Genomic DNA, 25,174 nt, shown 5'->3' on the forward strand with positions numbered 1-25,174 from the left:
CCAAAGATAAACTAAATAGTAGACAAATTTTACGTACGTTACGAGTACGTTTTTGTTGTGTTAGATTACAACACTCCTTAACTGTGGCATTGAACTTTGATACCATTAGAGTTGCATTTAATAAAACACGTCTTATAACCTACAATGTCGCGAAAAATAAAAGATGTGGCCGGTGTGTTAAAATACATGAGAGGGCGTACATCGTTCGATCGCGTTTTAGAAAAGGTAATAAAATATTTCTTGAATTATTGTCGTACGAAAGTACACATTTAAATTGCGCGGTTAAAATGACGTTTCGAAAATAATAATAATGTTAACCTACAGGTTAAGATACTGTCAATTGGAGACGGTACATGTTTCGCTGAATTAAAACTTGAAGATGAGCATGTGAATAGCATGGGTGTTTTGCACTCGGGATTGGCCACCACGCTTGTCGACTGCATTTCCGGGTACGCCCTTATGACAAAAATACCTAATGCACATGTATCGATTGACATACACTTCAGGCAAGTGCTGGAAACATAAGCATGGTTAAGCAAATTTAAGTCAGAGTGTTTTAGCTTCACAAAGAAAATTTTAAAAGGCGACACTATACTTATAGACGGTTGGGTTAACAAGTTTGGGAAAACTATGGCTTTTTTGGAGGTGGAAATGAGAGATAAGGCGTCCGGGGAAACAGTAATTAAAGGCACACACTCCAAATATATTTTGTGATAACGATATCTTTTTGCATGTAATTTGGTGTCACGAAGTGTGTTTTGTTGTTTTATTACCACCAGTACGAGGAATAATAAAAACTGTGATAACTAAATTTTCTATTTATTATTATGTCCATTTGCATTAAAATATAGGTATAATTAACGTCGTTATTGTACATATGTACTCAGTTAATGCTTACGTACAATCGCACGCAAATGTTTTGAGCCTATGGGCGGATCATTTTTGCCGGTCGTCACCGAAGGAGGCGGTCCAAATCGTCCAAGGGCAGAATTTGTAGGTAGGCTCAAACTACAACGAAATTTACGTGTTGACCAAATTCTTCCCCTGAATTAGTTTTAATTTTATAAATACTTAATTACTTACTCTGAATTAGTTTTAATTTTATAAATACCCTGTCTAAAATGTTCAGAATATACTTGTGATTTACCATTCCATTAATATTCTTTGGATTCGTTTATGCATACAGGGTGACTCAAAAAAAAATTACTGAGTCAATTTATTTTATTGAAGAAATCAAGAATTGCAAAAATGAATACTTTGAAATCTTGTCAATTTTTAGATTTTTGATTTTCCAGTTTTGCATTTTCAGATTTTCTGTTTTTCGCATATCTGATTTATCAAATTTTCGATTTTTCGGCTTTTCGATTTGTCGATATTTGATTTTCGAATTTTCGATTGTTCAGTTTTCCATTTTTCAGCTTTTAGACTTCAATTTTTTTACTTTTCGATTTTCCAAATTTTCGAGTTTCAATTTTCAGATTTTTGATTTTTCGATTTTCTTTTTAAATCTTTGAATTTTTCGGTTTTGATTTTTCGAATTTTTGATTTTTAATTTTTCCATTCTTCGGTTTTTAGACTTCAATTTTCTTTCTTTTAAATTCTTCGATATTCTATTTTCCGCTTTTCAGAATTTTCGATTTTCAGTTTTCAGACTTTCGATGATTAGAATTTTGGATTTTTCAGTTTTATGATTTTTCGATTTTTAGAAAATTAGAGTAGTTGAATTTTCGATTTTTCAATGTTCAATTTTTCAATTTAAATTTTGCGATTTTCAATTTGTCCATTGTCGATTTTTAGAATTTTCGGTTTTTCAATTTTTCCATTCTCAACTGTTAGACTTCAATTTTGCTACTTTCCGATTTTTTGGTTTTCGATTTTCCAATTTTCAGAATTTTCAAGTTTCTTTATTCAGATTTTCCATTTTCCACTTTTTCGATTTTAGATTTTTCGAATTTTTGTTTTTCCAATTTTTTGCTTTTTCGATTTTTCTGTTTGTTTCAGTTTTTAGGCTTTGCAATTTTTTTTACTTTATATATTTTGATTATTTTAATTTCCGATTTTTTTATTTTTGTTTTTGATTTTTTTAATTTTCAATATTACAAATGTTTGACTTTTCGATTTTTTGGTTTTCCCGTTTTTCAATTGTCGATTTTTACAATTTGTATTTTTCGATTTTCTGTTTTTTCCATTAGTGAATTTCAGTTTTTCCGATTTTTGATTTTGCGCATATTTGATTAATCAAATTTTCGAAAAAGTTACCATGCTTACAAAAACTTCAAAACCTCTACAATATTTCAAAGTATTCAGTTTTGCTATTCTTGATTTCTTCAATAAAATAAATTGACTCAGTCATTAACTTTTTTGAGACACCCTGTATAACCAAATCTAAAAAATATTAATACAGTGACAAATCACAAGTATAAAACTCATCATATTTTATACATTTAAGATAGGATTTATTCTGCAAAATTTTGAGGTGACGTCATAAATTTTTTAGAGGGGATAAGCAAATATATTTTAATTAAAAATGTATCATATTTATCATGATTTTAAAACATCTGCAAGATTTCAAAGTATTCGATTTTGCAAATTCAAAATTAAATTGCAAAATATTGTTTTATAATTTTGATTTTTTTTCCAAAAATCTAGACGTTTTGGATAAAAACTCAACACGGAGTCATAAACTATATCTGTAGGACTATGGTACTGTATACAATTTAAAACCCATTTACTATGCATAAATTTGAAGTGACGTCATCACATTGGGGATGATTATACAAATTTAATAATTTTGCGACATTTATGAAAAAAATATCAGTTAACAAAAATGGCACGTTTTTATTATTATGCCAGTTACATGTCACTCAACGACAATATCGTTTTTTTTAAGAGTATTTTATTTGAAAAAGTGATGGAATTTTTTATACGGAACAATTGGTCGAAAGATGTTAGAAAGCAAAATAATTCATGTCCGGACCATCGTTACTCACGAACGAAAGTGACCATTATTTTATGGGAACAACTACCTGCTAAATCTCCGACAAATTCGAGAGAACTGGTGTGAGCCATAAATAGTTCTTACCAAATGTATATATAACTATTGTCAATAAAATTTTATAGGGTAAAATGTGAATTTCGTTGTAGTTTGAGCCTACCTACAAATTCTGCCCTTGAAGGATTTGGACCGCCTTCTTCGGTGAGGGCAGGCAAAAACGATCCGCCCATAGGCTCAAAACATTTGCGTGCGATTGTACATGTGAACAATCCAGTATATTGAAAATCCGTAATGTCAGGGGTCCTTAAAGATGTGGCTGGTCTTTTAAAATTTATAAAAGGACGAAAATCGTTCGGACGTGTCATACACAAGGTAATACACAGTTACCAAAATGGTTTTTCGAAAAATTAACTGATTGTTGATGCAGATGCAGATTTTGTCAGTTGGAAATGGTAAATGTTCCGTCGAATTAAAAATCGAAGATGAACATGTGAACACTATGGGTTTTTTACACACAGGGTTAACTAGCACACTTATGGACTGCATTTCTGGGTTCGCTCTTATGACGAAAGTGCCTAATACACATGTGTCTACGGACATGCACATTAGGCAAGTGGAATTGAAATATTTCGATGAATTTAAACATTGTTTTAGTTGTTTAAAGCCGGTTCTGCGCGGAGACACTTTACTAATAGATGGGTGGGTGCAAAAATCAGCGAAAACCTTGGCTTTTTTGGAGGTGGAAATGAGAGATAAGGTGTCTGGGGAGGCGGTGGTTAGAGGAATCCACACGAAGTATATTTTGGATGATTTATTTTTAATTTAATTACATATTTAAAATTTTTAAACGGTCTTATTTCCACAAGAATAGCGACAGCGGCGCGAAGGGCGTCTCCTCCCAGCCAACTAGACGGCCTGATTCAATAGGTTTAAAAATCCAATTTTGTCTAATCGTTTTATTATAGAGAGTGTTCGGCGTAAACTCCCTAATTTACTATGTAAGCCAGTAAATGTCTTGAGTTTAAAATTTAGATTTCGTGCGAAGACGAAAAACAACGCCGGATTATGTGATTGGTTGGACCAGACTTCGTATGATTGGCTCCAACAATGCGAAAACAGCGACAAATTTGACATTTTCAGAAAAAATCAAAAGACGTAACAATTGCGTAACTGAAAAGAATTTTACCGTTTATTGTCAGTGTTTTTCCGGTGCGTTTTAATTTGTATAATGTGTGGAAATTTGTAAAACTTTTGACAGGTAGGAGTTATATATAAAAAATGAGGTTATATACACCACCAATAAAAATGTTCCAAAAATAACTAGAGATTAGAGAGAACAGGTCATTGAAATCACGGACTTAATTTATGTTTCACTGTAAATTCTCGCTTCATGTTAAGATTGAACTCAGGTTTCACTTTTTTATATAACTTTTTTTACTATAATTATTACATCATTCACACTTGGTAATTTCTCACTGGAGATTTATAATGGTTAATTTATGCCATTTATACTAATTTTAAATATTCACCCATTATCAGTGAAAGGACCTTGAAAATTATCATCAGTTAAATTAATCTCATTGCATACCCGAAATTGTAGGTTTGTTTTAATTTCTAAATCAAGTAGGTAGTTTCGATCTACTCCGCAAAGTTAAGTTAATAGTAATCACTGGAATGAAGAGGGGGTGGGTGGGCGGGGCTATTGCTTGTTTATTAAAGATTTTATATGAAAAAGTTAAACTTAGCCCCGCCCACCCACCCGTTCTCTAATTTTGTTTTGCAGAAATAAGAAATAAATGTAGTAAATAAGTAGTATAAGAGAAAAAAATACGATTAACGTCTATGTTCTATTAGTTCCAATTTTTGCTTTACAAGAGAACATAAAATTCAACACGCCCACCCACCCCGCCTCCATTTCAGTGATTCATTTTTTCTAGTCCGAATGAAAGGTGGATCTCAATTGAAGAGAAATAAAATCGTTAGATTAGATAATTTTTCGATTTCTCAATTTTCCGATATTTCGTCTTTACGATTTTTCAATTTTTGGCCTTTCTAAATTTTTGATTTTTCAATTTTTTGATTTTCCTATTTCTCGAGTTTTCGAACTGTCGATTTTGCAGTATTTCAATTTTTCGATTTTTCAAGTTATCAATTTTCCAGTTTTTTAAATTATCGGTTTTTCGATTTTTCCATTTTACAATTTTTCGATTTATCGTTGTTCAGTGTTTCAGTTTTCGGATTTTTCAATATTTCGGTGTTTCAGTTTTGGAGTTTTTCAATTTTTCTATTCTTTAATTTTTTCTTCGATTTTTCAATTTTTCGATTTTTCGACTTTTCAATTTTTCGATTTCTCAATTTTCCGATATTTCAGTTTTACAATTTTTCAACTTTTTGATTCTTCAATTTTTCGACTTTTCAAATTTTCGATTTCTCAATTTTACGATTTTTTCAAATTTTGGGGGTACTAATTTTTGATTTCTCGATTTTTTTATTTTCCCATTTATCGAGATTTCGACTTCTCGATTTTTGAGATTTTCAATTTTTCGGTTTTCCGATGTTTCAGTTTTGGGGTTTTTCAATTTTTCGATTCTTTAATTTTTTCTTCATTTTACAATTTTTGATTTATAGTTTTATGAATTTTTCGATATTTCATTTTTGGGATCTTTCAATTTTTCGATCTCTCAGTTTTCTGATATTTCATCTTTACGATTTTTCAATTTTTGGCCTTTCTAAATTTTTGATTTTGCGATTTTTTGATTTTCCTATTTCTCGAGTTTTCAAATTGTCAATTTTTCAGTTTTTCAATTTTTCGATTTTTCAAGTTATCAATTTTACACTTTTTTAAATTTTCCGTTTTTCGATTTTTGGACTTTTGAATCGTTTTTCAATGTTTCAGTTTTGGGATTTTTCAATATTTAGGTTTTTTCTATTGTTTAATTTTTCCTTCGATTTTGCAATTTTTCGAATTATGGATTTATCCATTTTCCGATATTTCAGTTTTGGAATTTTTCAGTTTTTCGATTTTTCTGGTTTTTGATTTTTCAATTTTTTAAATTTTCATTTTTACGATTTGACGGGTTTTTGACTTCAATTTCTCGATTATTTTTCTGTTCCACTTTTCAGTTTTTCAATTTTTCGTTTATTAAAGTTTTTTATTGTTCAGTTTTTTAAATTTTCGGTTTTTTGATTTTTCGACTTTTTGATTTTCCCATTTCTCGAGTTTTTGATTTCTCGATTTTTCAATTTTCGACATTTTAGTTTTTCGTTTTATCAAGTTTTCGATATTTCAGGTTTGGGATTTTACGATTTTTTGTTATTTCAGTTTTAAGATTTTTCAACTTTTCAATTATTCAATTTTTGACCTTTCCAAATTTTCGATTTTTCAATTTATCGACTTATTAGATTTTTCGATTTTTTAATTTTCCCATTTCTCAGGTTTTCGACTTCTCGATTTTTCAGTTTTTCAATTCTTCGATTCTTTAATTTTTTCTTCGATTTTGCAATTTTCCGATATTTCAGTTTTACTGTTTTTGAACTTTTCGATTTTTCGACTTTTCAAGTTTTCGACGTTCCAATTTTCGATTTTTTAATTTTCTCATTTCTGAGGTTTTCGACTTCTCGATTTTTCAGTTTTTCAATTATTCGCTTTTCAACTTTTCAGTTTTTCGATTTATCAACTTTCCTATACATATTTCAAGTTGGGATTTTAAATTTTTCGATATTTCAGTTTTAAGATTTTTGAGTCTGTGGGGTTTCTAATTTTCGATTCGATTTCTCCATTTTCCAGTTTTTCAATTTTTCGATTTTTCGTCTTGACGATTTTTCGATTTCTCAATTCTCCAATATTTCAGTTTTACAATTTTTCCACTTTTTGATTCTTCAATTTTTCGATTTCTGGATTCTTTGACTTTAAGATTTTTCTATTTTTTGATTTCCTCATTTCTCGACTAATAAATTTTTCAGTTCTTCGATTTTTCGGTTTCTCAAATTCCTTTTCTTTTTACGATTTTTCAATTTTTCGACTTTTAGATTTTTCGATTTGTTAGTTTTCCCAATTCTCGAGTTTTCTACTTCTTGATTTCCCGATTTTTTGATTTTTTCGATTTGACGATTGTTTGACTTTTCGATTTCTCGATTATTTTCCTGTTTGATTTATCAGTTTCTCGATTTTTTTATTTTTCCATTTCTTGAGTTCTTCCGACTTGTCGATTTTTCAATTTTTCGATTTATCGTTTTTCGATGTTTCAATTTTGGGATTTTTCAATATTTCGATGTTTCCGTTTTGGAGTTTTTCAATTATTCGATTCTTTAATTTTTCCTTTGATTTTGCAATTTTTCGATTTATGCATGTATCAATTTTTCGATATTTCAGTTTTCCGACTCTCAATTTTCCAAAATTTCAGTTTTACTGTTTTTCAACTTTTCGATTCTTCAATTTTTTGCCTTTCTAAATTTTTAATTTTTTAATGCTTCAACTTTTCGATTTTTCAGTTTTTCAATTCTTCGATTCTTTCATTTTGCAATTTTTCGATATTTAAGTTTTGTGATTTTTCAGTTTTTCGATTTTTCAATTTTACTGTTTTTCAACTTTTCGACTTTTCAATTTTTCGACGTTCCAATTTTGGGATTTCAGTTTACCGATTCTTTGATTTTTTTATTTTCCGATATATTTTCAGTTTTTCAATTTCTGAACTTTTCCATTTATTCACTTTTAGATTTTTCGATTTTTTAATTTTCTCATTTCTCATGTTTTCAAATTCTCGATTTTTCAGTTTTTTAATTCTTCGGTTTTCAACTTTTCAGTTTTTCGATTTATCAACTTTTCTATATTTCTGGTTTGGGATTTAAAATTTTTCGACATTTCAGTTTTCAGATTTTTCAATTTTTCGGCTTTTCAATTTTCGGATATTTCAGCTTTACAATTTCTTGATTTTTTGATTTTCCCATTTCTCGATTTTCGACTTTTTAGTTTTTCGATTTATCAACTTTTCGATATTTCAGGTTAGGGATTTCACGATTTTTTGATATTTCAGTTTTACGATTTTTCAATTTTTGGGATTTCTAATTTTCGATTTTTGAATTTTCAGTTTTTCAATTTTTTGATTTTTCGATTTGTTGATTTTCTCACTTCTCGAGTTTTCGACTACGTGATTTCTCGGTTTTTCAGTTTCTTCATTTTTTCGGTTTTTTGGTTTTTGATTTTTTCATTTTTTAAGTTTTCGGTTTTCCGATTTGACGATTTTTTGACTTTTCAATTCCTCTTTTTTCCGTTGATTTGTCGATTTCTCTATTTTTTTATTTTCCTAGTTTTCGATTTTTCAGTTTTTTAAATTTTCGGTTTTTCTACGTTTAAGTTTTGAGTTTTTCAATTATTCGATTCTTTATTACAATTAGAAAAAAATACCAAAACTAAAGTTGCACAGTTTTTTAAGAACCTTACCAAAGTTATTTTAAACTCTACTGAGCGTTCCGTTTTTAAGGCGTAACACACAAACAAGAAATCCTATACATTTTTATTTTTTTAGGTTTTATAACCATAATTTATTTTGAAAATTCCGATGCGACGTGGCCAAGTTATTCCAATTTTCTTGAAATTTCTTAGGAATGAAAGGGCCCACAAAAAAAATCGCAACAGGGTTATTTTTAAAATCTGAAAAAATTGAGATACCCATATTTGAATTCTTTATTTTGTTATAGACTCTGTGTATATTACATTTTATTTAATTGATACTCAATCGTGGTTATGAAAGCTTAGGAAGACGGTACCAAGAAGAAACTTCTAAGTAAAAAAAGGGTGGGTGAGCGGGGCTAAAACTTGCTAAGATGGGACTGAACCATATTAAGAGTAATCAGTGGAATGAAGAGGGGGTGACTGGGCAGGGCTATTGCTTACTTATAAAAGATTCTGTAGGAAAAATTTAATCTTAGCCCCGCCCACCCACCCGTTCTTCATTTTGTTCTTCAGAAATAAAAGAAATAAGTAGTGTAACAAAAAAATTACGATTAACGCTTTTTATAAACAGTTAGGTTCTATTAGATCCCATTCTCACTTTACAAAGGAACATAAAATTCAACCCGCCCACCCACCTCGCCACCATTTCAGTGATTCATTTTTTCTAGTCCGAATAAAAGGTGGATCTCAACTGAAGAGAGATAAAATCGTTAGAACGAGAAAGCGCGTGTGGGCGGGGCTGGTATTCGTTAAGATAAGATTGATTTTGATAAATGACATACAGTTTGGGACACGGAATTTCAAACGACCTGTCAATCATAATGACAATAAGGTATAAGACTACAATGTTTTTAAATGTCAGAAAGTTGGTTATCGTTTGAAATTCCGTGTCCCTAACCGTACCTTCTAAGATAATAAAGGGCGGGTGGGAGGGGCTAGTACTTCCTAAGATAAGACAGATTGTGCAGACGTCATAGCTTCCAAGAAAATACAGGGCGGGTGGGTGGGGCTAGTACTTGTTAAGATAAGATTGATTTTGGTAAATGACGTATCTTCTAAGAAAAAAAAAGGGAGGGTGGGCGGGGCTAAAACTTGCTTAATGTAAAAAAACTGAATTTTTGTAGAGACGCAAAATTTAAGGAGAATTCTAGAATTTTTCTTCGTTTCATGCTAAAAATTGATAACGTGTGTTTTGTTGGTGGCCTATAGCACTAAAACGTATCAAACAAATCAACTGGAGCAGAAATCCAACATTGGCGTCGACTTGTCTGAAGGAAAAGGTACGTCAAAAATACGTTCAATCGGATTTTATTGCACTAAAAGTTGATTTTTTTTGTAGTGGAGGCAATTTTTAAACGAATTGCAGAACTGAATTCATGTGTTTATGTGTAATTTTTTTTGCTGAATGTTATGGGGAACTCGATCTGGTCTAGGGACGAAATAACACTATATTCGGAGGTAAACAGTTTTAAAACCTGAGAATTTTGTTTAGATGTATGTATATTTTTTTTTCAGGCCCACAAACTGCAGATTACCATACGTTTTTTGTGCATCGAAATCTCTTACGAAATCCGCAGATTTTCGTTCCTTGATGACGCTTGTAAAAGAGCAGACGTGGAACACATATGCAAACTTTTAATCGCCAAACCCGACCCCCACGCACATAGATATGCTGGCTTCTTATCTGGGTTTTCCTTAGAAGAGCTCCAAAAACACGAAAACTGCGAGCTACTGCTAGACATTGTTTTCCCGTACGCTTTCGAGGATGATTGTGCCGTCACGTTCAAAACCATGATCCTGGCGATGTGCTGGAACTCCTCGTTCTTCTCGCGCCTCATGGCAGTCGTCAAAAAAGTGACTTACAACAACGCCGCACTGAATTGCTTCTGTCGCCATTTCGACCTCTTGATAAAAAAACACTTAATAATTTTCTTGGACAAGTTCGAACACGTCGTGAAAGCCGCAATCGACAAGAACTTCTTTTATAGGATAAAACTCCCATCTCGTGTGTCCGACACCAACATGGATCAATATCTGGAAATTATAGACATGGTTTTGTCCCGGGAGTGTCTTTGTCGTGAACTCATACACGCCAAAAGGGAAGTCGTTAGAGTTCCTTCCTATATAACCGACCCAGAATTCACCAACAACACCATCACGCAGTTCATCGCGTCGTTCAGCTCCGTCTTCGACGAAGACGAAATCACGAAGAGGGTTCTCCTGATGGTGTCTTATGACCTCCGCGTGACTCTCCACGACCTCAACTTCGTCTATTATAAATACGGTTACAACGATTTGTTCCGGATTTTGTTGCACATGGACGTGTACGATAACGTGAGCTCGAAAGAACTGCTGTCGGTGATGGTTTATCTACATTATAAACCAGGAGTGGACTTCCACGACCCGAAATTTATCCAGTGTTTGAAACACCACGCTGGTGTCGCGCCTGTGGTTGTCCACGATTCTGACGTCCATTTCGAGAATGACTCCAAAGTGTACGAGAAGTTCAAACTCAGAGAGTTAGAAACGGTTTTGTGTAATAAGACGAATTCGCTGGATACGCTTTTCGATTATTTCAACCAAGAGGAACTGAAGGAGTTGTGTTTGGGTTTATGCGAAAGGAAAAACTTCGTGGAGAAAGTGATGAGGCTGCCGAGGGTTTGCTCTTTGGTGGAATTGAGCAGAAATGTTGAGACAAGATTGATTGTGGAGGGACTTGGTGTGTCGACTGCGAAGGAATTCCTCACAGTTTTGAACGGACTTCGTGTTGACAAGACGGCGAAAAGTGTTTTGGCTTTGGAGAGGAAAATATATCAGCGCGAGTAAGCGAGCGAAGCGAGCAATACGACAGCGTTCGCACTTTTATGTATCCAAAATGTTTGATTATATTTGTAAGCTGTTGTTATGTAGCCCTGGAGAGCACTAAATCTAAAGTCGGGGCCTTAATGGTAACAGATGAACTCTATATGGGTTGTATCTAAAGTGTTTCAATAGTGTGCCTAAAATTTAGATACGTTTGAATTTTTAAAGTTAAAAAAAAAAGTTTTATAGGGTTTTCTGCATTTTGCTGTAACATTTTATTGTTGTTATATAAAGCGACGTTATTTTGTATAATATATGTATTGTACCATATGTAAAAATATAGTGTGATCAAAACCACGTCATTTTCTTTTCACAAAGAAAAAAAAAGACAGTTGGTACCCCAGTAAAGGTTTCACATTAAAAAGAAAAAGGCATTTGGCACCCCCGAGAAGGTTTCACATTCTTTTTTCGATATTTCAATTTAGGATTTTTTCAAATTTTCAATTTTTGGGGTTTCAAATTTTCGATTTCTCCATTTTCCCACTTCTCGAGTTTTCGACTCCTTGATTTCTCGACTTTTCAGTTTTTTCAATTCTTCAATTTTTCGTTTTTTCTGGTTTTTAATTTTTCCATTTTTTAAATTTTCGGTTTTTGCATTTGACGATTTTTTTACTTTTCGATTTCTCTATTATTTTTCAGTTTGATTTATCAATTTCTCGATTTTTTGAGTTTCCCATTTCTCGAGTTTTCAGTTTTCCAATTTTTCGAGTTTTCCATTTTTCAGTATTTTAGATTTCCGGTTTTTCGATATTTTAGTTTTGGAGTATTTTTTCCTCAATTTTGCAATTTTTCGATTTATGATTTTGTCAATTTTTCAATTTTCACTTTTGGGATTTTTCAATTTTTCGATCTCTCAATTTTCCGATATTTCAGTTTTACAGTTTTTCAGCTTTTTGATTCTTCAATTTTTGGCCTTTCTAGATTTGCGATTTTTCGATTTCTCGTTTTTTTGACTTTAAGATTTTTCTATTTTTTGTATATAATCCTCATTTCTCGAGTTTTTGATTTTTCGTTTTCTTCTCAATTTACGATATTTCAATTTTACGATTTTTTTCAATTTTTGTGGTTACTAATTTTCGATTTCTCGATTGTTTGATTTTCCCATTTATCGAGCTTTCGACTTCTCGATTTTTCAGTTTTTCCATTTTTTAGTTTTTTAAATTTTCGGTTTTTCGAGGTTTCAATTTTGAGGTTTTTCAATTTTTCGATTCTTTAATTTTTTCTTCAATTTTACAATTTTTGAATTATGGTTTTATCAATTTTTGGATATTTCACTTTTGGGATTTTTCGATTTCTCAATTTTCCGATATTTCATCAACGATTTTTCAATTTGATTTTTCGATTTTTTGATTTTCCTGTTTCTGGATTTTTCAATTTTTCAGTTTTTCAATTTTACGATCTATAGTTTTGCAATGTTTCAGTTTTGGGATTTTTAAATATTTCGGTGTTTCAGTTTTGGAGTTTTTCAATTTTTGTATTCTTTAATTTTTCCTTCGATTTTGCAATTTTTCGATTAATGGATTTTACAGTTTTCCAATATTTCTATTTTGGGATTTTTAAGTTTTTCGAGTTTTTGACTACTTGATTTCTCGATTTTTCAGTTTTTTAATTCTTCAATTTTTCGTTTTTTCTGGTTTTTGATTTTTCCATTTTTTACATTTTCGGTTTTTCCATTTGACGATTTTTTTACTTTTCGATGTATCTATTATTTTTCATTTTGATTTATCAATTTCTCGATTTTTTTATTTTCCGATTTCCCGAGTTTTCGATTTCTCGATTTTTCAGTTTTTAAGTGTTTCAATTTTTCGATTTTTCAAGTTTTTCATTTTTCAGTATTTTAATTTTAGGTTTTTCAATGTTTCAGTTTTGGAGTTTTTCGATTCTTCAATTTTTCCTTGATTTTGCAATTTTTCGATTTATGATTTTATCAATTTTTCGATATTTCACTTTTGGGATGTTTCAATTTCTCGATTTCTCAATTTTCCGATACTTCAGTTTTACAATTTTTCAGCTTGTTGATTGTTCAATTTTTCGATTTTTCAATTTTTGGCCTTTCTAAATTTGCGATTATTCGATTTTTTGACTTTAAGATTTGCCTATTTTTTGATATCCTCATTTCTCGAGTTTTCGATTTTTCGCTTTCTTCTCAATTTTCCAATATTTCAATTTTACAATTCTTTCAATTTTTGGGTTACTAATTTTCGATTTCTCGATTTTTTTGATTTTCCCTTTCAACTCGATTTCTTAGTTTTTCTATTTCTCGGTTTTTCAAGTTTTCCATTTTTCAGTTTTGGGGTTTTTTAATTTTTCGATGTTTCACTTTTGGGATTTTTCAGTTTTTGGCGTTTCTAAATTTTTGATTTTTCGATTTTTTGATTTTCCTATTTCTCGAGTTTTCCAACTGTCGATTTTTCAGTTTTCAAATTTTTCGATTAATCAAGTTATCAATTTTCCACTTTTTAAAATTTTCGGTTTTTCGATTTTTCGACTTTTTAATTTTTTTAAGTTTTCTACTTCTTTATTTCTCGATTTTTCAGTTTTTTCAATTCTGCAATTTTTGAATTTTTTAAATTATCATTTTTACGATTTGACGGGTTTTTGACTTCAATTTCTCGATAATTTTTTAGTTCCACTTTTCAGTTTTTCAATTTTTCGTTTATTCAGTTTTTTAAATTTTCGGTTTTTTGATTTTTCGACTTTTTGATTTTCCCATTTCTCGAGTTTCTGATTTCTCGATTTTTCAGTTTTCGATTTTCGACATTTTAGTTTTTCGTTTTATCAACTTTTCGTTTGGGATTTTACGATTTTTTGTTATTTCAGTTTTAAGATTTTTCAATTTTTGGCGTTTCTAATTTTCGATTCGATTTCTCCATTTTTCGGTTTTTCAATTTTTCGGGTTTTCGATTTTTAACTTTTCTGGTTTGGTGTTTTACAATTTTTCGAGTTTCAGAATTTTAAAATTTTGGCGTTTCTAATTTTCGATTCGATTTCTCGATTTTGCAGGGTTTCAATTTTGGGATTTTTCATGTTTTCGATGTTCCAGTTTTGGGATTTTTCAGTGTACCGAGTCCTTCATTTTTTCTTCGATTTTGCAATTTTTCGATGTTTTTACTTTTCGGTATTTCAATTTTACGATTTTTCAACTTTTCAATTATTCAATTTTTGACCTTTTCAAGTTTTCGATTTTTCAATTTATCGACTTTGATTTTTCGATTTTTTAATTTTCCCATTTCTTGGGTTTTCGACTTCTCGATTTTTCAGTTTTTCAATTCTTCGATTCTTTCATTTTGCAATTTTTCGATATTTAAATTTTGGGATTTTTCAGTTTTTCGATTTTTCAATTTTTTGATTTTTCGATTTGTTGATTTTCTCACTTCTCGAGTTTTCGACTACGTGTTTCTCGGTTTTTCAGTTTCTTCATTTTTTCGGTTTTTTGGTTTTTGATTTTTTCATTTTTTAAATTTTCGGTTTTCCGATTTGACGATTTTTGACTTTCCAATTTCTCTTTTTTTCCGTTGATTTGGCGGTTTCTCGATTTTTTTAGTTTCCCATTTTTCGACGTTTCGATTTTTCAGTTTTTCAAATTTTCGATTTTTCAGTTTTTTAAATTCTCGGTTTTTCGACGTTTCAGTTTTGAGTTTTTCAATTATTCGATTCTTTAATTTTTTCTTCGATTTTGAAATTTTAGATTTATGGTTTTATCAATTTTTTGTTATTTCACTTTTGGGATTTTTCAATTTTTGGCCTTTCTAAATTTTTGGCTTTTCGAATTTTCGACTTTTTAATTTTTTGATTTATGGTTTTTCAGTGTTTCAATTTTGGGATTTTTCAGTTTTTCGATTTCTCAATTTTCCGATATTTCAGTTTTACTGTTTTTCAAATTTTCAATTCTTCCATTTTTCAATTTTTGGCCTTTCAAAATGTTTGTTTTTCGATTTTCCACCTTTTCGTTTTTCGATTTTTTGACTATTAAATTCTTCAATTTTTTGATTTTCCCACTTCTCGAGTTTTAGTATCCTTCTGTTCTCGATTTTTCAGTTTTTTTCAATTCTGCAATTTTTCATTTTTTCTTCAGTTTTTCGATTTTTCGACTTTTCGAGTTTCCGATTTCTCGATTTTTTGATTAATTATTAGATTCTTTCTTCAATTTTTTGACTTTCCCATTTCTCGATTTTCAACTTTTCAGTTTTTCATTTTATCAACTTTTTGATATTTCAGTTTTAAGATTTTTCAATTGTTGGCGTTTCTAATTTTCGATTCCATTTCTCCATTTACCAGTTTTTCAATTTTTGGAGTTTCTAATTTTCGCTTCGATTTCTTCATTTTCCAGTTTTTCAATTTTTCGACTTTTCAATTTACAATTTTTCAACTTTTTGATTCTTCAATTTTTCGATTTTTCAAATTTCTGATTTGTCGATTTTTTGATTATTAAATTCTTTCATTTTTTTTATTTTCCCACTTCTAGATTTTTTAATTTTTCGATTTTTGACTTTTTAGTTGTTTGATTTATCAACTTTTCCATATTTCAGGTTTGGGATTTACAATTTTTCGACTTTCCAGTTTTAGTATTTTTCATTTTACCAATTTTCTAATTTTGCAATTTTCTGATTTTTTTATTTTCCGATGTTTCAATTTTACTATTTTTCGATTTTTTAATTGTCTCATTTCTAGGGTTTTCGACTTCTCAATTTTCCGATATCTCATCTTTACGATTTTTCGATTTTTGGCCTTTTTAAATTTTTTCCTTTTGGATTTTTTGATTTTCCAATTTCTCGAGTTTTCGACTTGTCGATTTTTCAGTTTCTCAATTTTTCTATTTTTCAAGTTTTCGATTTTCCAATTTTTTCAATTTTGGGTTTTTCGATTTTTCGACTTTTTAATTTTTTGATTTATGGTTTTTCAATGTTTCAATTTTGGGATTTTTCAATATTTCGATGTTTTAGTTTTGGAGTTTTTCAAATTTCGATATTTCAGTTTTGGGATTTTTCAGTTTTTCGATTTCTCAATTTTCCGATATTTCGGTTTTACTGTTTTTCAAATTTTCAATTCTTCCATTTTTCAATTTTTGGCCTTTCAAAATGTTTGCTTTTTCGATTTTTCACCTTTTCGTTTCTCGATTTTTTGACTATTAAATTCTTCAATTTTTTTTATTTTCCCACTTCTCGAGTTTTCGTATTTTTGTTTTTTCGATTTTTCAATTCTGCAATTTTTCAGTTCCATTTATCAATTTTTCGACTTTCAGTTTTTTCAATTTTTCGATTTTTCAGGTTTTTGATTTTTCGATTTGAGGATTTTTTGACTTTTCGATTTCTTCATAATTTTCCAGTTTGATATATCAGTTTCTGGAGTTCTTTCGACTTGTCGATTTTTCAATTTTTCAACTTTTCAATTTATCAACTTTTAGATTTTTCAATTTTTCAGGTTTTTGATTTCTCAATTTTTTAAATTGTCGATTTTTCGACTTTCCAATTTTTCGATTTATCGTTTTTCGATGTTTCACTTTTGGGATTTTTCAGTTTTACTGTTTTTCAACTTTTCGATTCTTCAACTTTTCAATTTTTGGCCTTTCTAAATTTAAAATTATTCAACTTTTCGATTTCTCGATTTTTTTGATTAGATTCTTCAATTTTTTTATTTTCCCATTTCTTGAGTTTTCGACTTCTCGATTTTTCAATTTTTCGATTTTCAACTTTTCAGTTTTTCGATTTATCAACTTTTCGATATTTTAGGTTCGTGATTTCCCAATTTTCCGATATTTCAGTATTACAATTTTTCAACTTTTTGACTCTTCAATTTTTTGACCATAAAAATTTGCGATTTTTCGATTTCTCAATTTTTGACTTTGAGATTTTTCTGTTTTTTGATTTCCTCATTTCTTGACTTTCAATTTCTCGATTTTCCAGTTTTTCGATTTTTCGACTTGACAATTTTTCGATTTTTCGACTTGACAATTTTTCGATTTTTCGACATTTCAGTTTTTGATGTTCCAGTTTTGGGATTTTTCAGTTTACTGATTTTTTAATTCTTGATTATTAGATTCTTTCTTCAATTTTTTGATTTTCCCATTTTTCGATTTCTCAGTTTTTCAATCTATCAACTTTTCTATATTTCAGGTTTGGGATTTTAAATCTTCCGGTATTTCAGTTTTACAATTTTTTGACCTTTTGATTCTTCAATTTTTCGATTTTTCAATTTTTGGCCTTTCTAAATTTGCAATTTTTAGATTTCTGGATTTTTTTTACTTTTTTTTTCTATTTTTTGATTTCCTCATTTCTCGACTTTTAAATTTTTCAGTTTTTCGATTTTTCGACCTTTCAAGTTTCCGATTTCTGATTTTTTGATTCTTTCTTCAATTTTTTGACTTTCCCATTTCTCCATTTTCAACTTTTCAGTTTTTCATTTTATCAACTTTTTGATATTTCAGTTTTAAGATTTTTAAATTTTTTGCGTTTCTAATTTTCGATTCCATTTCTCCATTTACCAGTTTTTCAATTTTTGGGGTTTCTAATTTTCGCTTCGATTTCTTCATTTTCCAGTTTTTCAATTTTTAGACTTTTCAATTTTACAATTTTTCAACAATTTTAAATTCTTCTTCAATTTTTTGATTTTCCCACTTCTCGATTTTCGACTTTTTAGTTTTTTGATTTACCCAGTTTTGGTATTTTTCATTTTACCCATTTTTTATTTTTGCAATTTTCTGATTTTTTTATCTTCCGATATTTCAATTTTACTATTTTTCGATTTTTTAAATGTCTCATTTCTCGGGTTTTCGATTTCTGGATTTTCCAGTTTTTCAATTTTTCGACTGGTTAACATAAGACTGATTTTGGTAAATGACATATCTTCTAAGAAAAAAAAAGGGTGGGTGGGTGGGGCTAAAACTTGTTAAGCTTGGCATCCATTAAGTGAAAAATATTAATGCAATGGTAAATCACAAGTAAAAACTCATCACATTTTCGGTAGAATTTATGCGGCATAATTTTGAGATGACGTCAACTTTTTGGGGGGACAGATATATGTATTTTGATTAACAATTTACCATGCTTACAATAACTTTAAAACGTCTGCAAGATTTCGACACGGAGTCATAAACTACATGTACAATAATAAACACACTGCTAAAAAAATGAATGTTTTATTGACTGTAATGTACAACAAAGATAATTACAGCTGTATAAAAATATAGTGGTTAAAATTTTGAACGGTCTTACGTTACTTTCACAACATTCAAGACAAAGTAGAAGAATTCGTTGCCACTAAATACTGAACTCTCAGTAACTACGTAGGTTGAAATAAAACTCCATGATCAGAAGCACGCTCTTTTCCGTAAAACAATAAAAATAAATACTTACAAACCAAAAAGAAAAAATAAACCGCATCGTGTGATCATAGGTCAGTTAGAGAAAACACTGTATACATATATCAAGTGTTAAGTGACACTTGAAGCAACTAAATCGACCTTTTCACTTCACTAGCAGAAACCCTTGCACGTTAGCAATGAATTTATCGAAATTATCCCTAAACTTCAGCTTGGGTTGGCGTTCTCCATTCATAGCTACATTCAATGTCAAATTGTGAAAAGCTGCCGCTAACCTATCCGCTACCAAAGGATCAACCTGCGACTTAATCAACCTATCCACCAGCCCCCTGTACTCTTCCTCATAACAACAAATCAAAGCATAAATACAAGTACTAGCAGAACTCATGAGATCAGAATTAATTTGGTGCGAAAGCGTCAAATCCAAAATCAGTTTCAAAAACGGCTTCATAGCCTGGCAGATCGGCGACTGCTGCAACGAATTCCTGAAAAAATACGACGACATCCCTTGCACGAAATCCAACGACGCTTGAACCACGTCCGACCAGAATGTTTCACATTCTTAAAAAAGAGACAGTTGGGACCCCCAAGAAGGTTTTACATAAAAAAAGACATTTGGCGCCCCCGAGAAGGTTTTACATTTTTTAAAATGACAATTGGGACCTCCGAGTAGGCTTCACATTGTTAAAAATACACATTTGGGGCCCCCGAGAAGGTTTAACATTAAAAAAAAGACAGCTGGGACCCCTGAGAAGGTTTCACATTAAAAAAAAAATTGGCGCTCCCGAGAAGGTTTTACATTTTTGAAAAAGACAGTTGGGATACCCGAGAAGGTTTCACATTCTTAAAAACAATACATTTGGCCCCGAGAAGGTTTTACATCTAAAAAACGAGACAGTAGGGAGCTCCGAGAAGGTTTTACATTTAAAAACAAGACAGTCAGGACCGCCGAGAAGGTTTCGAATTGTTAATAAAACCATTTGGGGTCCCCTATAAGGTTTAACATTAAAAAAAGACAGATGGGACCGCTGAGAAGATTTCGCATAAAAAAAAAATTGGCGCCCCCGAGAAGGTTTTACATTTTTGGAAAAGACAATTGGGACCCCCGAGAAGGTTTCACATTCTTAAAAAAAATACATTTGGCCCCCAAGAAGGTTTCATAATTCTTAAAAAAGGGCAGTTTTTACCCACAAAGTTTCATCTTCTTAAAAAAAAAAAAAAATTGGGAGCCCCGTGAACATTTCGCATTAAAAAAAATACATTTGGCGCCCCCGAAAAGCTTTCACATTCTAAAAAATATATCTATGTACATTTGGGGCTCCCGAGAAGGTTTCACAATCTTCAATAATAAGACAGTTGGGTGTCCCGAGAAGGTTTTAAATTAAAAGAAAAAAACAGTTTGGACTTCCGAGAAGGTTTGACTTTTTTTTTCGATACTTAAATTTTACGATTTTTTCACTTTTTGGGGTTTCTAACTTTCGATTTCTCGATTTTTCAGTTTTTCAATTGATCGAATTTTCGATTTGTTGATTTTCCCACTTCTCGAGTTTTCGACTACTTGATTTCTCGATTTTTCAATTTTTTCAATTCTTCAATTTTTCGTTTTTTCTGGTTTTCGATTTTTCCATTTTTTAAATTTTCGGTTTTTCCATTTGACGATATTTTTACTTTTCGATTTCTCTATTATTTTTCAGTTTGATTTATCAATTTCTCGATTTTTTGAGTTTCCCATTTCTCGAGTTTTCGACTTATCGATTTTTCAGTTTTCCAATTTTTCGAGTTTTCCATTTTTCAGTATTTTAGATTTTCGGTTTTTCGATATTTCAGTTTTGGAGTGTTTCAATTTTTCGATTCTTTAATTTTTTCTTCAATTTTACAATTTTTGAATTATGGTTTTATCAATTTTTGGATATTTCACTTTTGGGATTTTTCGATTTCTCAATTTTCCGATATTTCTTCTACGATTTTTCAATTTGATTTTTCGATTTTTTGATTTTCCTATTTCTGGATTTTTCGATTTTTCAGTTTTTCAATTTTACGATTTATGGTTTTGCAATGTTTCAGTTTTGGGATTTTTCAATATTGCGGTGTTTCAGTTTTGGAGTTTTTCAATTTTTGTATTCTTTAATTTTTCCTTCGATTGTGCAATTTTTCGATTTATGGGTTTTACAGTTTTCCAATATTTCAATTTTGGGGTTTTTAAGTTTTTCGAATTTTTGACTATTAAATTCTTTAATTTTTTTATTTTCCCACTTGATTTCTCGATTTTTCAGTTTTTTTAATTCTTCAATTTTTCGTTTTTTCTGGTTTTTGATTTATCCATATTTTACATTTTCGGTTTTTCGATTTAACGATTTTTTGACTTTTCGATTTATCTATTATTTTTCATTTTGATTTATCAATTTCTCGATTTTTTTTATTTTCCCATTCCCCGAGTTTTCGATTTCTCGATTTTTCAGTTTTTCAATTTTTCAAGTTTTTCATTTTTCAGTATTTTAAATTTTCGGTTTTTCAATGTTTCAGTTTTGGAGTTTTTTGATTTTTCGATTCTTCAATTTTTTCCTCGATTTTGCAATTTTTCGATTTATGATTTTATCAATTTTTCGATATTTCACTTTTGGGATTTTTCAATTTTTCGATTTCTCAATTTTCCGATATTTCAGTTTTACAATTTTTCAGCTTGTTGATTCTTCAATTTTTCGGTTTTTCAATTTTTGGCCTTTCTAAATTTGCGATTATTCGATTTTTTGACTTTAAGATTTGTCTATTTCTTGATATCCTCATTTCTCGAGTTTTCGATTTTTCGCTTTCTTCTCAATTTTCCGATATTTCAATTTTACAATTTTTTCAATTTTTGGGTTACTAATTTTCGATTTCTCGATTTTTTTGATTTTCCTACTTATCGACTTCTCGATTTTTCAGTTTTTTAAATTTTCGGTTTTTCGATGTTTCTGTTTTGGGGTTTTTCAATTTTTCGATTCTTTAATATTTTTTTCAATCTTACAATTTTTGATTTATGGTTTTATCAATTTTTCGATATTTCACTTTTGGAATTTTTCAATTTTTGGCCTTTCTAAATTTTTAATTTTTCGATTTTTTGATTTTCCTATTTTTCGAGTTTTCGAACTGTCGATTTTTCAGTTTTCCAATTTTTCGATTTATCAAGTTATCAATTATGCACTTTTTTAAATTTTCGGTTTTTCGATTTATCGACTTTTTAATTTTTTTAAGTTTTCGACTTCTTTATTTCTCGATTTTTCAGTTTTTTCAATTCTGCAATTTTTCGATTTTTTAAATTTTCATTTTTACGATTTGACGGGTTTTTGACTTCAATTTCTCGATTATTTTTCAGTTACACTTTTCAGTTTTTCAATTTTTCGTTTATTAAAGTTTTCGATTATTCAGTTTTTTAAATTTTCGGTTTTTTGATTTTTCGACTTTTTGATTTTCCCATTTCTCGAGTTTTTGATTTCTCGATTTTTCAATTTTTCGATTTTCGACATTTTAGTTTTTGGTTTTATCAACTTTTCGATATTTCAGGTTTGGGATTTTACGATTTTTTGTTATTTCAGTTTTAAGATTTTTCAATTTTTGACGTTTCTAATTTTCGATTCGATTTCTCCATTTTTCAGTTTTTCAATTTTTCGGTTTTTCAAGTTTTCCATTTTCCAGTTTTTAAAATTTTCGGCTTTTCGATTTTTCAACTCTTCAGTTTTTTGTTTTGTGAACTTTTCGAAATTTCAGGTTTGGGATTTTACGATTTTTCGAATTTCAGAATTTTCAGTTTTTGGCGTTTCTTATTTTCGATTCGAGATCTCGATTTTGCAGTGTTTCAATTTTGGGATTTTTCAGGTTTTCGATGTTCCAGTTTTGGGATTTTTCAGTGTACCGAGTTCTTTTCTTCGATTTTGCAATTTTTCGATTTTTTTACTTTTCGATATTTCAGTTTTACGATTTTTCAACTTTTCAATTATTCAATTTTTGACCTTTCCAAATTTTCGATGTTTCAATTTATCGACTGAGATTTTTCGATTTTTTAATTTTCCCATTTCTCGGGTTTTCGACTTCTCGATTTTTCAGTTTTTCAATTATTCGGTTTTCAACTTTTCAGTTTTTCGATTTATCAACTTTCCTATACATATTTCAAGTTTGCTTATTTTAAATTCTCCAATATTTCAGTTTTACAATTTTTCCACTTTTTGATTCTTTAATTTTTCGATTTCTGGATTCTTTGACTTTAAGATTTTTCTATTTTTTGATTTCCTCATTTCTCGACTAATAAATTTTTCAGTTCTTCGATTTTTCGGTTTCTCAAATTTCTTTTCTTTTCTTTTTACGATTTTTCAATTTTTCGACTTTTAGATTTTTCGATTTGTTAGTTTTCCCAATTCTCGAGTTTTCTACTTCTTGATTTCCCGATTTTTTTATTTTTTCGATTTGACGATTTTTTGACTTTTCGATTTCTCGATTATTTTCAGTTTGATTTATAGTTTCTCGATTTTTTTATTTTCCCATTTCTTGAGTTCTTCCGACTTGTCGATTTTTCAATTTTTCGATTTATCGTTTTTCGATGTTTCAGTTTTGGAGTTTTTCAATTATTCGATTCTTTAATTTTTCCTTTGATTTTGCAATTTTTCGATTTATGGATGTATCAATTTTTCGATATTTCAGTTTTGGGATTTTTCAGTTTTCCGATTCTCAATTTTGCGATATTTCAGTTTTACTGTTTTTCAACTTTTCGATTCTTCAATTTTTGGCCTTTCTAAATTTTTAATTTTTTAATTTTTCAACTTTTCGATTTTTCAGTTTTTCAATTCTTCGATTCTTTCATTTTGCAATTTTTCGATATTCAAGTTTTGGGATTTTTCAATTTTTCGATTTTTCAATTTTACTGTTTTTCAACTTTTCGACTTTTCAATTTTTCGACGTTCCAATTTTGGGACTTTTCAGTTTACCGATTCTTTGATTTTTTTATTTTTTCGATATTTTTTCAGTTTTACGATTTTACTTTTCAATTTATCCACTTTTAGATTTTTCGATTTTTTAATTTTCTCATTTTTGATGTTTTCGAATTCTCGATTTTTCAGTTTTCAGCTTTTCAGTTTTTCGGTGTATCAACTTTTCTATATTTCAGGTTTGGGATTTTAAATTTTTCGACATTTCAGTTTTAGAGATTTTTCAGTTTTTGGGCTTTTCAATTTTCCGATATTTCAGTTTTACAATTTCTTGATTTTATGATTATTAAATTCTTTCTTCAATTTTTTGCTTTTCCCATTTCTCGATTTTTCGATTTTCGACTTTTTAGTTTTTGGATTTATGAACTTTTCGATATTTCAGGTTTGGGATTTTACAGTTTTTCGATGTTCTAGTTTTGGGATTTTTCAGTTTACCAATTCTTCAATGTTTTCTTTGATTTTGGAATTTTCTGATTTTTTTATCTTCCATTTTACTATTTTTCGACTTTTAGATTTTTCGATTTTTTAATTTTCTCATTTCTCGGGTTTTCGACTTCTGGATTTTCCAGTTTTTCAATTTTTCGTCTTGTTAAGATAAGACTGATTTTGGTAAATGACATATCTTCTAAGAAAAAAAAGGGTGGGTGGGTGGGGTAAAATTTATTAAGCTTGAACTAAACAATAACAGTATTGTATTCCCAAAATTTTTTGGGAAAAACTAAATTGTCTCATCCACTAAATGAAAAATATTAATGGTAAATCACAAGTAAAAACTCATCACATTTTGGGTAGAATTTATGCGGCAAAATTTTGAGATGACGTCATCAATTTTTTGGGGTGACAGATATATGTATTTTGATTAACAATTTACCATGCTTACAATAACTTTAAAACGTCTGCAAGATTTCGACACGGAGTCATAAACTACATGTACAATAATAAACACACTGCTAAAAAAATGAATGTTTTATTGACTGTAATGTACAACAAAGATAATTACAGCTGTATAAAAATATAGTGGTTAAAATTTTGAACGGTCTTACGTTACTTTCACAACATTCAAGACAAAGTAGAAGAATTCGTTGCCACTAAATACTGAACTCTCAGTAACTACGTAGGTTGAAATAAAACTCCATGATCATAAGCACGCTCTTTTCCGTAAAACAATAAAAATAAATACTTACAAACCAAAAAGAAAAAATAAACCGCATCGTGTGATCATAGGTCAGTTAGAGAAAACACTGTATACATATACCAAGTGTTAAGTGACACTTGAAGCAACTAAATCGACCTTTTCACTTCACTAGCAGAAACCCTTGTACGTTAGCAATGAATTTATCAAAATTATCCCTAAACTTCAGCTTGGGTTGGCGTTCTCCATTCATAGCTACATTCAGTGTCAAATTGTGAAAAGCTGCCGCTAACCTGTCCGCTATCAAAGGATCAACCTGCGACTTAATCAACCTATCCACCAGCCCCCTGTACTCCTCCTCATAACAACAAATCAAAGCATAAATACAAGTACTAGCAGAACTCATGAGATCAGAATTAATTTGGTGCGAAAGCGTCAAATCCAAAATCAGTTTCAAAAA

The 25,174-nt window shown here is 29.9% G+C and overlaps 2 protein-coding genes and 1 long non-coding RNA gene across 4 annotated transcripts; all 3 read left to right on the top strand.

Moving 5' to 3' along the window:
* Positions 1–63: 63 nt before the first annotated feature.
* LOC135124764 (acyl-coenzyme A thioesterase 13-like) lies at positions 64–797 on the top strand. Its single transcript, XM_064049982.1, has 3 exons — positions 64–225; positions 325–506; positions 561–797. The coding sequence occupies exons 1-3, from the start codon at positions 145–147 to the stop codon at positions 712–714; spliced, it is 417 nt and encodes a 138-aa protein (XP_063906052.1). The 5' UTR covers positions 64–144; the 3' UTR covers positions 715–797.
* A 2,322-nt stretch (positions 798–3,119) lies between these two features.
* On the top strand, positions 3,120–3,792 carry LOC135124765 (uncharacterized). The gene is made up of 3 exons (XR_010279829.1): positions 3,120–3,367; positions 3,423–3,604; positions 3,650–3,792. It is a non-coding gene; the product is annotated as an uncharacterized LOC135124765 (long non-coding RNA).
* A 370-nt stretch (positions 3,793–4,162) lies between these two features.
* On the top strand, positions 4,163–11,542 carry LOC135124766 (uncharacterized). Of its 2 annotated transcripts, none has more exons than XM_064049983.1 (4): positions 4,163–4,253; positions 9,572–9,727; positions 9,787–9,905; positions 9,963–11,542. In XM_064049983.1, the coding sequence occupies exons 3-4, from the start codon at positions 9,858–9,860 to the stop codon at positions 11,271–11,273; spliced, it is 1,359 nt and encodes a 452-aa protein (XP_063906053.1). In that variant the 5' UTR covers positions 4,163–4,253; positions 9,572–9,727; positions 9,787–9,857; the 3' UTR covers positions 11,274–11,542. The 2 variants fall into 2 exon arrangements, with proteins under 2 accessions (XP_063906053.1, XP_063906054.1); XM_064049984.1 differs by having other exon boundaries at positions 4,164–4,253; positions 9,657–9,727.
* Positions 11,543–25,174: the final 13,632 nt, after the last annotated feature.

The sequence above is a fragment of the Zophobas morio genome, unplaced genomic scaffold (genome assembly GCF_036711695.1).
Source record: "Zophobas morio isolate AGI-343-1 ecotype UQ-CSIRO unplaced genomic scaffold, CSIRO_AGI_Zmor_V1 ptg000008l, whole genome shotgun sequence".
NCBI classification, from domain to species: Eukaryota; Metazoa; Arthropoda; class Insecta; order Coleoptera; family Tenebrionidae; genus Zophobas; species Zophobas morio.